At 37.7% G+C, this 13,797-nt stretch overlaps 1 protein-coding gene across 1 annotated transcript in view; it reads right to left on the bottom strand.

The window, feature by feature from the left end:
- The window catches only part of LAMA2 (laminin subunit alpha 2), a 509,250-nt gene that overhangs the window by 125,487 nt on the left and 369,966 nt on the right, over positions 1-13,797 (bottom strand). Inside the window, exons 36-38 of the mRNA XM_027770245.1 lie at positions 9,103-9,214; positions 4,575-4,737; positions 2,565-2,775 (exon numbers count right to left, since the gene is read on the bottom strand). Coding sequence (XP_027626046.1) covers positions 2,565-2,775; positions 4,575-4,737; positions 9,103-9,214 — 486 coding nt within the window. The remainder of the gene's footprint in view (positions 1-2,564; positions 2,776-4,574; positions 4,738-9,102; positions 9,215-13,797) is intronic.

Raw genomic sequence — 13,797 nt, 5'->3', positions numbered from 1 at the left:
AGAGATAGAGAGAGAGAGAGAGAGAGAGAGAGGGAGGTACCCCCATGGGGATTAGTCATGTTGTAACACTTCTCCATTTCTCCCTCATTTCAGGATTTGACACACACACACACCTGGCATATTTCCCAAGCTTCTGGGTCCCAAACTCAACAAAGCAGTCAGTTATGTGTGATCTAGCCACTTTAACCATGGTGCCACAGGCTGGCCCTGAATTTTTGCCTTTTTAACAAAGTACCAGATGGTGCTGCTGCTGGACCACATCATGAAGATAAGTATTCGATATAATTAATTTAGTTTGTGTTTAGTGTGTGTCCTGAAATTAATAGCAGCTAGAAAAAAAAATTCTGCCTGAGAGAGACAGAGGTGCACAATCCTTTCTCCATCATTTTCCTTTCATGATGTGTTTTTCAAGCTGCCGAGTCCAGGACCAGAACTACTGAGTCTGCCATGTGGGATTCAATGCCTTAACTGCCACACCAACTGCTCACCTGATAAACATTTTTTACTAATAAAATTACACCTTATCCCTTCAGCAAAAATTATTTAAGTTGGGTTTTAATTATATCACATTTGTGGGAATATCACATTTGTGGGAATAGCACATAGGGTCATTTATTTAAAAAAAGAAGCTTGTTATTCAGTCAATTAGGAAAACTGTGTCAGTTCTTAAACCTGTGTGGGCTCAGATTAATCCAGGGAGAGTTCAAGGTAGTGGACACTGAGCTGCATCCCAGACCTGCCTATGCAGACTCCATGTCTCTAGGTGATATTTTTTTCCAACCAGTCTCGCATCCACCTTAGTAGACTTAAGCAACCTTAAATATTCTGTGCCTGATTCATGTTAATTTAGTTTATCTATTTTCTCCAGTAAGTTTTTGACAAGGTTTTAGGTAAGCATAGCATGCAAAATGAAAATACAGAAAGATCCACTTAGAACTTCAGTTCTGACTACACACACTCTAGGCATCTCTACGGGTACCTAAGAATGATGACTCCTGGTTTTCAACATCACTAAAAGGAAGAAATAGTTGAAAGCACCATTTACTGTGCCGTTATAACTCTTCTTGAAGGCTTATTATGCTTTTCACACAGGTGATTTTAATTTCTTAAACTGATACTATAAAATGGAGAGGGGCACCCCTGGGTAAGGTACATCACTAATGCACCGCCGTGGAGCAGACGGAATCAGACTGCAGTCTGTGGTAGGGTGGCAGCCCAGGGTCCTGCTTTTTTCTTGACTATTGCTAGAATGTCAGTACATTTCAGAGTGGCTAAGATTAGCTCCTAAGTTAAGAAAAACAGTAGCCTCCTTAGTCTTCTACTAGAATGACAAGACTAGGTTTCGGAAGAGGGACCCAGAAAATAAATAGTTATAAAAATTAACTTATTTTTATATAACTTATTTTACTCTATCTCTTACTTTTTAATCCAAAGGAAAATGGAGAAAAATGAGTAGATATCAAGATTGCTGGTTCACTTTATTCAACCATATGCAGGAGAATGTTGAGTTGTTTAAGGAGGTGAGATGGTATGTTAGAAGAGACCTAGGTCTGCTGCTATTTTTATGTCTGTGAAGGTCAGACACTTTGAATACAGTGAAGGTTGGTTTGTCTCTGAGGTGAAGTTAGTGATGTAGTTTAAGTGAAAATATAAATTAGTACCATTGTGCATGCTGAACTTATTCTTATGAAAAATGAACATTTACCATGCTAAGATTAACAAAGAAAGTGAAAAAAAAAAAAAAAGAAAAGGTGATGGTGGAACTCTGTTTTAGTTCTAGATACGTCGGCACTCTAACAAAGATAGAGGCTGTCCACAATTTCTTGAGGAAAGCAGTATCTCTTTCTTGTCTGTGAGACAAAGAAGGGGGAATAACCAGACTTGATTGATTCATGCTGGTCCCTATTTCTATGAATTTTGAAAGCTACATTTCTGAACTATGTTTTCTAGACTAGGTTGGGTAAGTGCTAAAGTCATATGATATTAGTATTTGAAGACTCCCTAGACACACTTTAGTATGTTACTCAGTTTATATGTGGGACACCAACAGTTAGAGACATTAGTTGACTTCCTGTTGTAGCACAGTTATTAAGACCAAGGTCTCCCGACTCCCACTGAAGAGCTTCTTCCACTGTACCACATGGTCCTTAGAAATCTTTAATAGTTTGAGTAATCTAAATTTTATTTGATTCTATAGGAAGTGGTTATTAAGGACAAAAAAGAGATAATTATTTCTTGTTCTGCTTTTTAGAACTCTCTTTTCAGAGTTGTTATTCTTTTTATTATTATTATTATTTATTTAATTTTATTTATTTGTTCATTTATTTTAATTTGACCAGAGAGAGACAGAGAGAGAGAGAGAAAGGGAGAAAGGAAGCTGCCAGGTCTGGGACTCGAACCGTGGTCGGCCATGTGGGAGTGTCCAGCACCTTAACCACAACGCCACCTGCTGGTCCCTGGAGTTGTTATTCTTGATCTTTGTAAATGTGCATTTGTTTAACTGGTCTAGCTGTGTTCAATGCCTCTCCCTCAAAGATTATGATGAAGATATCCCTAAGACTCACCTCCAAAGCAGTCATATTTTTCTCATTTTGTGCAGATAAACGATTAGCTTCTCGAATTTTATCTGTGGCTTCTCTCAAGAGGTCCCAAGCATCATCAAGTTTGTCCTTATAGTCATTCAGTTTCTCCTGGAGATCCTTCTCCCTTTCTTCATTTTTCTCCCTGGGTTCTCCAAATAGTTTCTTCACTTTCATCAGAAGACCTTCGGCAGCTCTACAACCACCCCCAAGCAATGACAGACAATAAGCCTTTGTGTCACCGCCTCAAGGCTTATTGGTATTAAACTGTGTTACAAAGAACTGCTAATATAAAAATAATGAAAATGTAAGAAAACATGGAAAACATGTACACTATGTACAAGATCTAGTTGAAAACTAGTACCCAAAAGTAGTACGACTATAATTAAAATTACAGCCAAAATTAAAACCTTTAAATTGATTAGTAAGATCACACTTTCAATTGGAAAGAATCTCATGTTATTCTCATAATATGACTGATGAAATTAGTTTTTTATTCACTTCACATACCTAAAGAAAAACAAGCTACCTGTTTCACCACAATGAAACATTTTCTCTATTATTTTGAATGAAAAGAATGAATATTGATAGGTTTGTTTAGAAACTGTGAACAGAACTGTATGTTATTGCCATGCTTGTATAATATCTTTATTTATTTTAACTGCCAGAGAGTGCATTGTGCTTATAAGAGAAAGATAAAGAAATAGAGAGAAAAAGAGAGAGAGAGAGCACCTCCCAATGGGGTGTGGTCACTCTGCAATCTCTTCTCCTCCATCTCTTCATCCTGTCAGGATTTTGGGTATGCATACTCATGTGCCTGGTATGTTTCTCTTTTTCTTTGTTTTAGGTTTTTGTCCTGGGGTGTGTGTGCTTAACAGAGAGACAGAGAGAGAGGGAAAGTAAGAGATAACTCCCCCCCTACCACCACTCACAGGGGTATGACCATGCCACAATCTCTTCTCTTCCAATCTCCTCAGGATTTGGGGTACACACTTGTGCCTAGCATGTTCTTCTGACTTCCAGTTGAGAACTGGAATTGAGGAGTCAGCCATGTAGGATCCAGAACTTTAACCATCATACTACCTGCTGGTCCCATCTGGCTTGTTTTTCAAGCCACCAATGCTGGGATTCAAACTATCATTGGCTATGTAGGATCTGATTCCCTAACTCACTAAGCTACAGGGTCAGCCTGATAATATTATAATTTTCATCTACTTTTCTTCTTCTAACTGCATTTTCTGGGAGTTTCTTGTGTTTATTTTACCTAGTTTTCCTAAAGCAATAATATCTGAGCTATTAAGAAAGGCTAATACTTGAAAATCAGTAGTCCTCAGATGAATATGCATCATAATTCCTTGAAGGGCTTGTTAAGACACAGCTGCTGGGCCCCAACCTAAGTTTAGTATGTATTTAATATATGTTCAAGTACTAGTAACACCATCACTTTGAAGGTAGCTGACTACATGTTTAATGTACCTATTTTATTGAGTATGTGATCATAAAAGTTTATTAGCATTAGTAAAATCACTATCACTTTACCTGATCTTAAATTCCCATTCCTTATTTTAAAGTATTAGTTGTTTATTATCTAATAATTCTTCAGCATTTCTCTAGAGGCAAAATGTGTAGGATGGTCCAGTAAAGTCTGTAACTCTATTCATGCAAAGTTATTTTTATTAAAACAAAAATCTGTTGATAGTTTAGAAGTCTCTAATATAGATCATTAACAAAGCAGGCTCATTAGCCCAATAATAGAAGGGACAGTACCAGAAAAGATCATTTCTTTGATTATTTAAATATAAGCAAGAGCATGCTTCTGATTCATTTTAGACCAAGATAAAGTATGAATAAACAAGTAAAATATAGATAAGTAGCAATCATGTATTGGTCAGAAAAACAAAGTATCTTCTCATATGTCTGATGAAAATTTAGAAAACTGTAAATAATTTGGAAAGCTCAATTTATCAAATAAAAAATAATGGGTCAGTTACTCACACCAACTCATCTTCAGCAACTTCCTTTTGCATATCTAGATTTTTCCTCCTCAGTTCTTTCATCATCTGATCAATCTCTTTCTGAAACTCTTGCAAATTTTCCTCAAGGGTCTTGTCTTGCGTTCCCAGAGTTTCATTTAATTTTACCGCTTTCTCATTTACAGCTGCAGGGGGTAAAACAAATTTTGTAAATTAGTAAACAAAAATACTACATGCAAAAATGGCATTCCACATCTGCTCTTCACCACCGTCTCTAAAAGAAGTGTAGTTTGTCGTGAGTGATCCTGCTGGGAAACAAAGAGGCAGTTGATATAACAATCGGGAAGGAACAAGGAAATGTAATTTGCTGCTCTATATTATATTTCTTCTGGAGGGAGACACAGTAATTAAAGCATGGTGTATGTAACCTCAGAAGGAAGTAAAAATAAGTAGAGAAGTAAAAAAAACAAAAACAAATAAAGAAGTGTATTGAACACTCTCCAGATGAGAGGTAAAAAATGAAACATGTAACGTAACACCTGGAAGATGCAAACATAAAATATGCATTGTGAAAATAGTCCTACTGAGTAAATTTAAAAATATTGAGTGCAAGGGCCAGCCCCATAGTGCAGCAATTTGGCACTCCAGAGAGGAAGCTAGATTCCACATGGTTGACCAGTGTTTGAGTCCCAGTCTTGTTGGCTTGGAAAAATCCATTAGGCATGTGCACTGGCCTAGGACCCTAACAGGATGGAGAATAGGAGAAAAAATAGTTTGAGGTATCACCAAACCTGTTGAGGGTTACTTTCTCTCTCATGTTATGTGCACCCTCTGCCATAAAATATTGAGTATGAAAGAAAGAAACTCATGCCATTATGTTCAGTGCAGTGAATCCTAAAGTTATCTTTCAGCGTCTTTGTAGCCAATGCATTTTGGGGAATAAAAGGGATTCTTAATAGGCATACAGAATCTGTAAAATAAAAATACGTTAATTCCCTCAGAGAAGCAAAGCTGCTTTTCATACTCAATTTATCATAAATAAAAAATGTTCTTCTGACCTGACAAATAGGAAAGAAGGGTGTCTAGCATTTATTAAGTCCTATTGTATGTCAGGACATTTAAACACTAATAGGTTTATCTATGTCTATTCATTAATTCTAATAATGCATGGAATAAAACGTAGTTTATTTGTGATCTGATGAGGAGTCAAAGTACAGTTGTTACTACAAAATTACAGTGAGATAAGAATGCCTTGGATGAATAGAAGCTGTCTATAAGGTGGCATGACTTACAATGGAAGACAGAATGAAGGTTCTACCTCTCTAAATACAAATCTGAAGCAGACAAATGTCAGGCTGAAGCATTTACTTTTTCTACAACAATTTATTTCCAACTAATAAAATGTAAAAGTGCTGATGATTATCTCATCATTATTGTAAGTGCTGATGATTATCTCATCATTATTGTAGTTTTGAGAGAAAAAAATAAAAGGTGCAGATATGTTGTGTAACCTACTTAAAGCATTTGCTGAGTCTTTGTTCCCCTTCCTCTTCCTCCATCTTCCTACCTCTGTCTTTCTAGCCCTGCCCTGCCCTGCCCTGCCCTGCCCTTCCCTTCGCTTCCCTTCCCTTCCCTTCCCTTCCCTTCCCTTCCCTTCCCTTCCCTTCCCTTCCCTTCCCTTCTTCCTTTCCCTTCTCTCCTTCCTTCTTCACTCTCTTTCCACCTCATCCTTCTTCCTTAAACTGCCAAGTGTTATAGTACATGGTAGGGAAGAGTTTGTGTAGCACTAGCATATTTAAATTTAAACTTTCATTAAATTTTAACAGTTGGATTAATTCTGCCAAGTAACGTCTGCTGGCAGAACTGAGTCATGCTCCTATCTTTCTCATATTCCATATGACACTTCTTATGGATTAGAAAAAAGTGCCCTATCCACACAGATATAGGCCACCATTTTAGGGAATGAAAGATGCCTGTGGTGATAGGAAGCCCTTTCCTCTGGTGGATGGACCAAGGATTGTGAATGAGAAGCAGTAACTGGGTTAAATGTTGCCTCCACTCTGCCCCTTGCTTGTGCCTTTGTGTGGTGCACAAACTGTGTAACATCCCAGAGAACTTGGGAATCCAGAAAAAATAAAATCTGTATGATCAAAGGAGTGGGCTGAAATATGTGTCTCTGTGGTAGGAGAGGGAAGGCTCAATGTAGGGAAGAAAATAAACAGTGCTGGGGATCAGCAAATGGTGTAATGGTAACATTGCTGGACTTCCACATAGTCGATTGTGGTTCAGGTCCTGGATCTGGTGGCTTAAAACTCACACTGCATGAGTGTGTTTGTGTGTGCCTAAAATCTTGAGAGGAGAATGGAGGAGAAGGGAGTGCAGCATGGCTATACCCCATGGGGGGTGATTTCTCATTTTCTGTCTCTCTCTCAGCGAGTACACATGACCTACAGCAAAAATCTTTCTTAAATAAATAAATAAACAGTGCTGATAGTAGGGTCTATTAAAACATGTACAGGAGTCTTCAAAAGTTCTTAACTGGAGTTAAAAAAACACTTTTTGCATCAAAACATACTTACCCTTTAATTTCATTTTTCTACACAAATTTTGCAGGTTCCTAATTTTAGCATTTAGTTTCATGTACCAATATTTGATTAAGATGATTTAAAAGCGAGTGCCAGGATAAGATACCAGGTATTGAGAGTTTGAGACTTCAGGTGGAAGGAAAGGGAGAGTTGCTGGATTGAGTGGTGCTTTCAGGGAGCCTCACAGAATGAAAATGCCTTTCTTGCAGCAAGACTTTTTGTTGGTGGTCATGTTTTTTTGTGAAGGTTGTGGTGTACTTTTAAATAGTGTTAATGGAAAATAATACTAGGGGATGTACAATTTCACGCAGATCTTCCTAGAAGGAGCAACTTCTGTTCTAGATCCTGACCTATTTTACATCAGATTAGGCCCCAGATTAAATGCTCAGTTGTTCCTTTCAGTGCGGAATCTTTGGGGAGTTTTTATCTCTTCTAAGCCAGCAATGCCTAAGAATTACGATGAGGGACTGCCTTGAAAGTTATCTCACATTCTGATTAATCTGACTATACCATAAAGCGAAATATCTAAAATGTGTAACATTGCAAAGGAATAGAAATTTTTACTTTTTTTTTTTTTGTTTTGCTATAGGGTACATCCACTCTCTAGACAGCAAGAGAGAGAGGGAAAATGGAAAATGACTATCCCAGGGTAATGACCACATCGCAAGCAATCCTCCTCCTGGGCACACATGCACACGCACCAAGCGTGATTTTTAAGCCACAGGCCATGTGGGATCCAGTGACTTCACCGCCACACCATCTACTGGCCCAATGTTTTATTGTTTTAAGCAAAAAGCCTCTCACTTTTCCTTATTTTCTAAACATGAATGCCTATTTATATATGTTAATAAATATTTAAGAACTATTTGGTAGGGGGGAAGCATTATTTGTTTTCTTTAAGAGCTTCTTAATCTGGGCTTTTGCCCAAAATGGCTTCCACTTTGATTCTCAAGCACTTGGTAGAAGCCAAGAATGAGTTCCTGGAGAACTGGAGACTAAATGCAGCAGAGCTGCTGAAAAAGGAGCATGTCCAAGTCCCAAGCAACAGACGTTTATTAAAAACCAGTACCAAGTATCTGAAAAGCCATCTTGAGAAATTAAAGTGCTATTTTAATGTACCAAGTGAAATGGTAACACTACCTTTCTATTTTTTTATTAAAAATTATTTTGTTTAATTTTATTCATCATCATCATTATTATTTTAATTTGACCAGCGAGATACAGAGACAAAGACAGAGAGAGAGAAAACGAGAAAGCAAGCTACCAGGTCCAGAACTTGAAGCATGAACGGCCATGCAGGAGTCCAGCGTACTTAATCACCATGCCAACTGCTGGCCCTGACATTATCTTTTTAAAAAAATAAACGAAGATTGGGACCAGCAGCTGGTGTAATGGCTGTGTCACTGGACTCCCATGTGGTTGACACGGTTTGAGTCCTGAACCTGGTGGCTTAAACTCACGCCAGGCATGTGTGTGTGCGTGCTCAGGATCTGGAGAGGAGAAGAGAGAAGAAGGGATTGTGGCGTGGTCGTCCCCACTGGGAGTGATTTCTTGCTTTCTGTCTCTCTGTCTCTCTGTCTTTCTGGTGAGTGCACACACCCTATAGCAAAAACCTCTTTAAAATAAATAAATAAAAATAAATTAAAATTAAATAAAAAATCTTTTAGTTGTGAATATACAAACAATAACAAAGGATAAGCTGTCTATTAGCTAATCATAAAAGACATTCTTTAAGAATTTACTGCTATTCTGCACTCATAATCACTAATTCACTGACTGTTGGCACAAACACACCACTGGACGTTGTAGATTCTCAGCGAATAATGCCCTGGAGTATCTTAACCAAAATACTTTTTAAAACACAACCACTGGAGTTACAAATGTCATCTCTTCCAAGAGAAATTCCAGACTTGTGTAATCCCTTTTGAAGGAGAAATAATTGTGAGAATGAGTGTTTTCTACTACCTTCTGCATCCCGGGCGAGCTCCTTAATGAATTCTCCCAAGGACTTTGCTCTTGTGTTGGTCCTCTCAGCATCCTGTCCGGTTTGCTCGCCATCTGCTGTCACTTTGGTAGCCTAATGATCCAAATTCGGGAAAAGCATAATTAATAGAGATGATGGAACTACAGCTAAATAAGCTCCTACTGGTACATTTTCTTTCAAATATTACATTGAGCCAAAGGCAATAGATGAATTATTGATCAGATGTACTGGAAATGACGCCCTGTGCTCAAGTATACAATTAAACTTTATTACTTCTCCCATTAAATGGAAATCAGAGAGCTGTATTTGGTCTTTTAAAATCCTTCCTTATATGCAGTGGCACAGAAGATCAGATAAAGCACAATCATTTCTAAAATATCTTTAAGGTACTGTTGCCAAAAGTCCTTAATGGAATCTTCAGCCCCCACATGTTACAGTTTTGCCCATATTTTATTTACTGAGAAAGTGTGGAGTGCAACAGTAATCTCTGGAGAGAAGAACAGGCAGTCTGTCTCAATAAGCTTGATCCTATAGATTTGGTTTAGATCGATACGTTAATTAAAGAAACAAAGAGGGAGAAATGCTTAGCTACTCAGTAGTAAATGCTTGTTTTATAACACTTTGAAGATGCCAGTAAAATGTTAAGGGAGAATAAATGCTAACTTTTCCCAAATAACATCACCAGAAATATGGATATTAATCCCACGACCATGCATCAGTGTCACTTAAATTAAAAAAAAGAGCTCCAAACAACTCAACCCTATATCCCAAAGAGTATCTTCAACACATTTATATTTATTTACATTGAGAATATTATTTGACACAATGGAATGAATTAATGTGTTCATAATTAAGATACACCATATTTAGTAAAGTAAAAATGGTGTATGTAACTTTAAGTGTTTCTTTAAAACTACAAGTTTGGGGCCAGCAGATGACGTGAAGGTTAAGGCAGCTGAATCCTACATGGATTATTGCATGGTTCAAGTCCTGGACTTGGCAGCTTGAAAATTCAAAGTGGGCGTGTGTGCATGTGTGCCCAAAGTCCCAAGAGGAGAATGGAGAAGAGATATGCAATGTGGTTATCTCCCCCTGAGAGGTAATTTCTTGCTTTCCCTTTCTCTACATCTCTCCTCTTTCTGTCTCTCTCTGGCAAATGTGTGCGTCCTAGAGCAAACTAAAAACAAAACAAAAGATACTACAAGTTTTAAAGCACCTTGAAATAAGATTATATTTCATCTTCCTATGTGTATACATATACAATAAATATACATTATTCAATATTGCTAAAGAGATATGGATAGTCAAATTACAGATAATGAACCAGGCAAGCACGGATTGCCTCACTGTGATTTTGAATAAGCTCCAAGTTGGCAGAACATCAATCTCTTCAGTCTTGTACCAGCGTGCCTGCATTCTCAGCATGGCCAGAGAGCTCATTTTTTTATACACATAAATGGGTTTTTAAATAGAACTAAATGTCTGGCCAGCACAGAACATGGGGTAAAAGATGCTTTTTCTGTTGGGCTGCATTTTGTGATATCTCAAGGACAGTAAGAGTTTGAAATTTATGAAAGTTTTCAAGGTTTTGCATAAAAGTAAAATATAAAGTCTAGTATTATCATCTAGTTTCCCAATCTGTAAAAGTTGACATTATAAACAAAAGGACAACAGTCCACTGGACAATTTAAGAATCCGCCTTTACGGTTTCTAGTACATATACACAATGACTTGGAGAGTATCGGCATGTAGCATAAGGCCCCGGATTGACTCTTCTAAAACAGGGATAATATAATTATTTTCACTTTTTGATTTTAAAAATCTTTTCTAGACATAAATTGTTCATGCAATTCCAGATTACTCAGATCTCTGCTTCTGTGGCTGAGTGGAGCAAATATGTCCTAGTAAGGTCCTTGAACTTGTTTGCATCTAAGGTTTAGATGGGTCAAGTGAGTTTATACACACACATACACACATAGGTGTACACATATAATTTTTAAAATGTTACATGTGAATCACTAAGGCCAGCTGATTAAGATACCAGTAGCCTAAACTGCTTTAGATATTTTCTAGTCTAAACTTGACTGTGCTTTAAGATACTACTTCTATTTTCATGTCCCAGAATACTAGAATAAGGGACAAGACAAACATTATGCTCATTGTCTAACATCTTATCCTAAGAATTAATGTATCACTAGGGCCAGGATCTCTTACTATATGGAAAATGCTCGTTATAATTTGGACTTAAACTATTTTTTTGCTTTATCAATATCTTTTCTATATTACTAACAGATCATAATTTATATATGTATTCCATCAAGTGTACTAACTCTTATTAATAATTTAAAATGCCTAATTTTTTAAAACAAAAGTATATTGAAACATTTTTCTCCATTTATTTATTCATTTTTTAATATTATGAGAGTGAGGGTGAGGGAGAGAGTGAAAAGGATAAAGAGAAGGAGAGAGTGAGAGAGATGTTTTGTCAGGTTTCACCACTTTGTGATCTTCTAGCTCCAGCCTTCTAGTTAGCGAAGGCCTCAGGTATGGACTACTATGCCTTGCCTATTTAATTGGGCCAGAAAACTGAACCCAGACTTCTCACATGCTTCAGCCACTGCAATGCATCCCTGCTACTTATACCAAGACCTTTGGGCCACTGTCACTTTCAAATTCTCAACGATGACCACAGTGTTTACTGTCTTGATTTCTCCTACTCGCCTATTGCATTGTTGTGGTGACATGTAGGAGTCATCCTTCACAAACATTTTATTCTTAGTACCCATTATTTGAGAACTCCAATTTCACTATGTTGAGAATCCTACATACCCCATGATAAGAAACAAGTTTAAAAAATCATCACTAAGACTCTATGTAACCAACCTCCCTGGATTCTTTTTAGTATATTAAATATGTCAAATGTTTCCTTTCTTAGGGCCTTCTTGTGTCTTGTCCTAACCTGGAATATTGGGTCCTTCTCATCTGTCAGTTTTCAATTTAAGTGACTCTTTCTAGTATGACCATTCCCAGGGTCACTATCTAGGCTTCTGCACTTCCTGCAGCAGGAAATTTCCTTCATTACACTATGCATTTGGTCATCACTTATTTAATTGTAATAAGCAATTGGCTTACCTATTTATTAGCTACCTCCCCAGTGGAAAGGTAAGTGCTAAGAGCATGGAAATGTTCAGTTTTATACATCACCTTTTCATCTGCATACTGTTAAATGTATAACCGAACAATTTTCCTACACAATCTTGCCAACATTATTATTCCTCTTGTCTCCCCTTTTTTAAACAGTCTCAGAAAGCAATTTTGTTCAGATTTCTACTCCTCAACTCTTTTACACTTATCCAAAATCAGTCCAGCCTTTGAGATTCAGTTCCCACCCTATCTTCTCTGCGATGCCACCCCTGCCTGTTCTAGCACATGCTTCCCCCTTTCTTAGATTTTTACAAACAACGATCATTACCACCATGATAGTTGTTTAGGACTATAATAGGTAGTTCGTTAGGTGTTTTTGGCATATTTAATCTCTATCCTTGGGGGCTAGAGCACTGTCTTATCTCTTTTCACTGCTCAAATTGCCAGACATCATGCCTGATTCGGTTGGGCTTCTCCTGGATGATTGGCTGATATAATGATAATGAAACCAACCATCTCTTTGAAGTTCTAAAGCCTATTGGAGGGTTCCCAATACCATTCAAACTGACCATATGCCTGTTGCTATGCCTGCCAGCAGATCTGCATGGCTGAGCGATTTTCTGGGCAGTTTTCAGAGCTTCATAGGAAGCTGCTATTCAAAAGTTCAGCTGAGTGCTTGAAAGGAAAGCCAGGAATGAGGACCTCAAGTCCTAGCTACACTATATTCTAGCCACTGGCCTCAAGTTAATTCCAATGGGACCTGTGATTACGCACCAAGTCCCATGCTGTGGTAGGAGGTTGGTAGAACTCTTCAGTGCCAGTGCAGTGCGTGCTGAAGAACAAACCCTTCTCTCTACACATATAAGAAGAGCTTTATATCTTGGCAATACTCTGTGAGAGGAGGAGTTGGGAGGGTCCTGGCACCGAGCACGGACTTATGTGTGTTAGCACTGTACAAGATAGGCTGCACAGTCAGGCTCAGCTGTACCTTAGATTTATATACGTATGTGGAAGGCTTACAAAACTGTCATGTCTCATTTACTCTTCCTGCTTTCAGAGACAAGAGAGGGATTGGTCCTTATTTTTACACTGATTAAAATGAAGGTTTAAGTTAATCCTATGTAAACTCAAAATATAGAGAATTCACAGAACACAAACTTAGTGTCACCATTTCAAACACTATTTGATGTTTGGCTAACATTCAGAAAGAAAGAAAAACTATATTACAGAGTTGAGTGTTCTGGGTGGGAGAGGATATTGTTTCAGTGTAAGTTGTACTTTAATAGTATATATTTTGGCTTTTAGTAAATTAACACATTTTAAAATCCATATCAGAACGCCATCTAGACTTTTTTTTTTTTCAGAGAGAGAGACAGAAAGCAAGAAATCACCCCCTAGAGAGCAGAGATGGCCACGCCATAATCCTTTTTCCTTCATTCTCCTCTGGGTATCTTGGGAATGCACACTTAGCATGATTTTTAAGCCACTGGGTCCAGAACTTGAACTGTGGTAGCCTACATGGGAGTCCAGCA

The sequence above is a fragment of the Tupaia chinensis genome, unplaced genomic scaffold (genome assembly GCF_000334495.1).
Source record: "Tupaia chinensis unplaced genomic scaffold, TupChi_1.0 Scaffold000117_2, whole genome shotgun sequence".
Taxonomy (NCBI): Eukaryota; Metazoa; Chordata; class Mammalia; order Scandentia; family Tupaiidae; genus Tupaia; species Tupaia belangeri.
The sequence above is the reverse complement of the archived record's forward strand: the minus strand, read 5'-3'. Positions and strand labels throughout refer to the sequence as shown.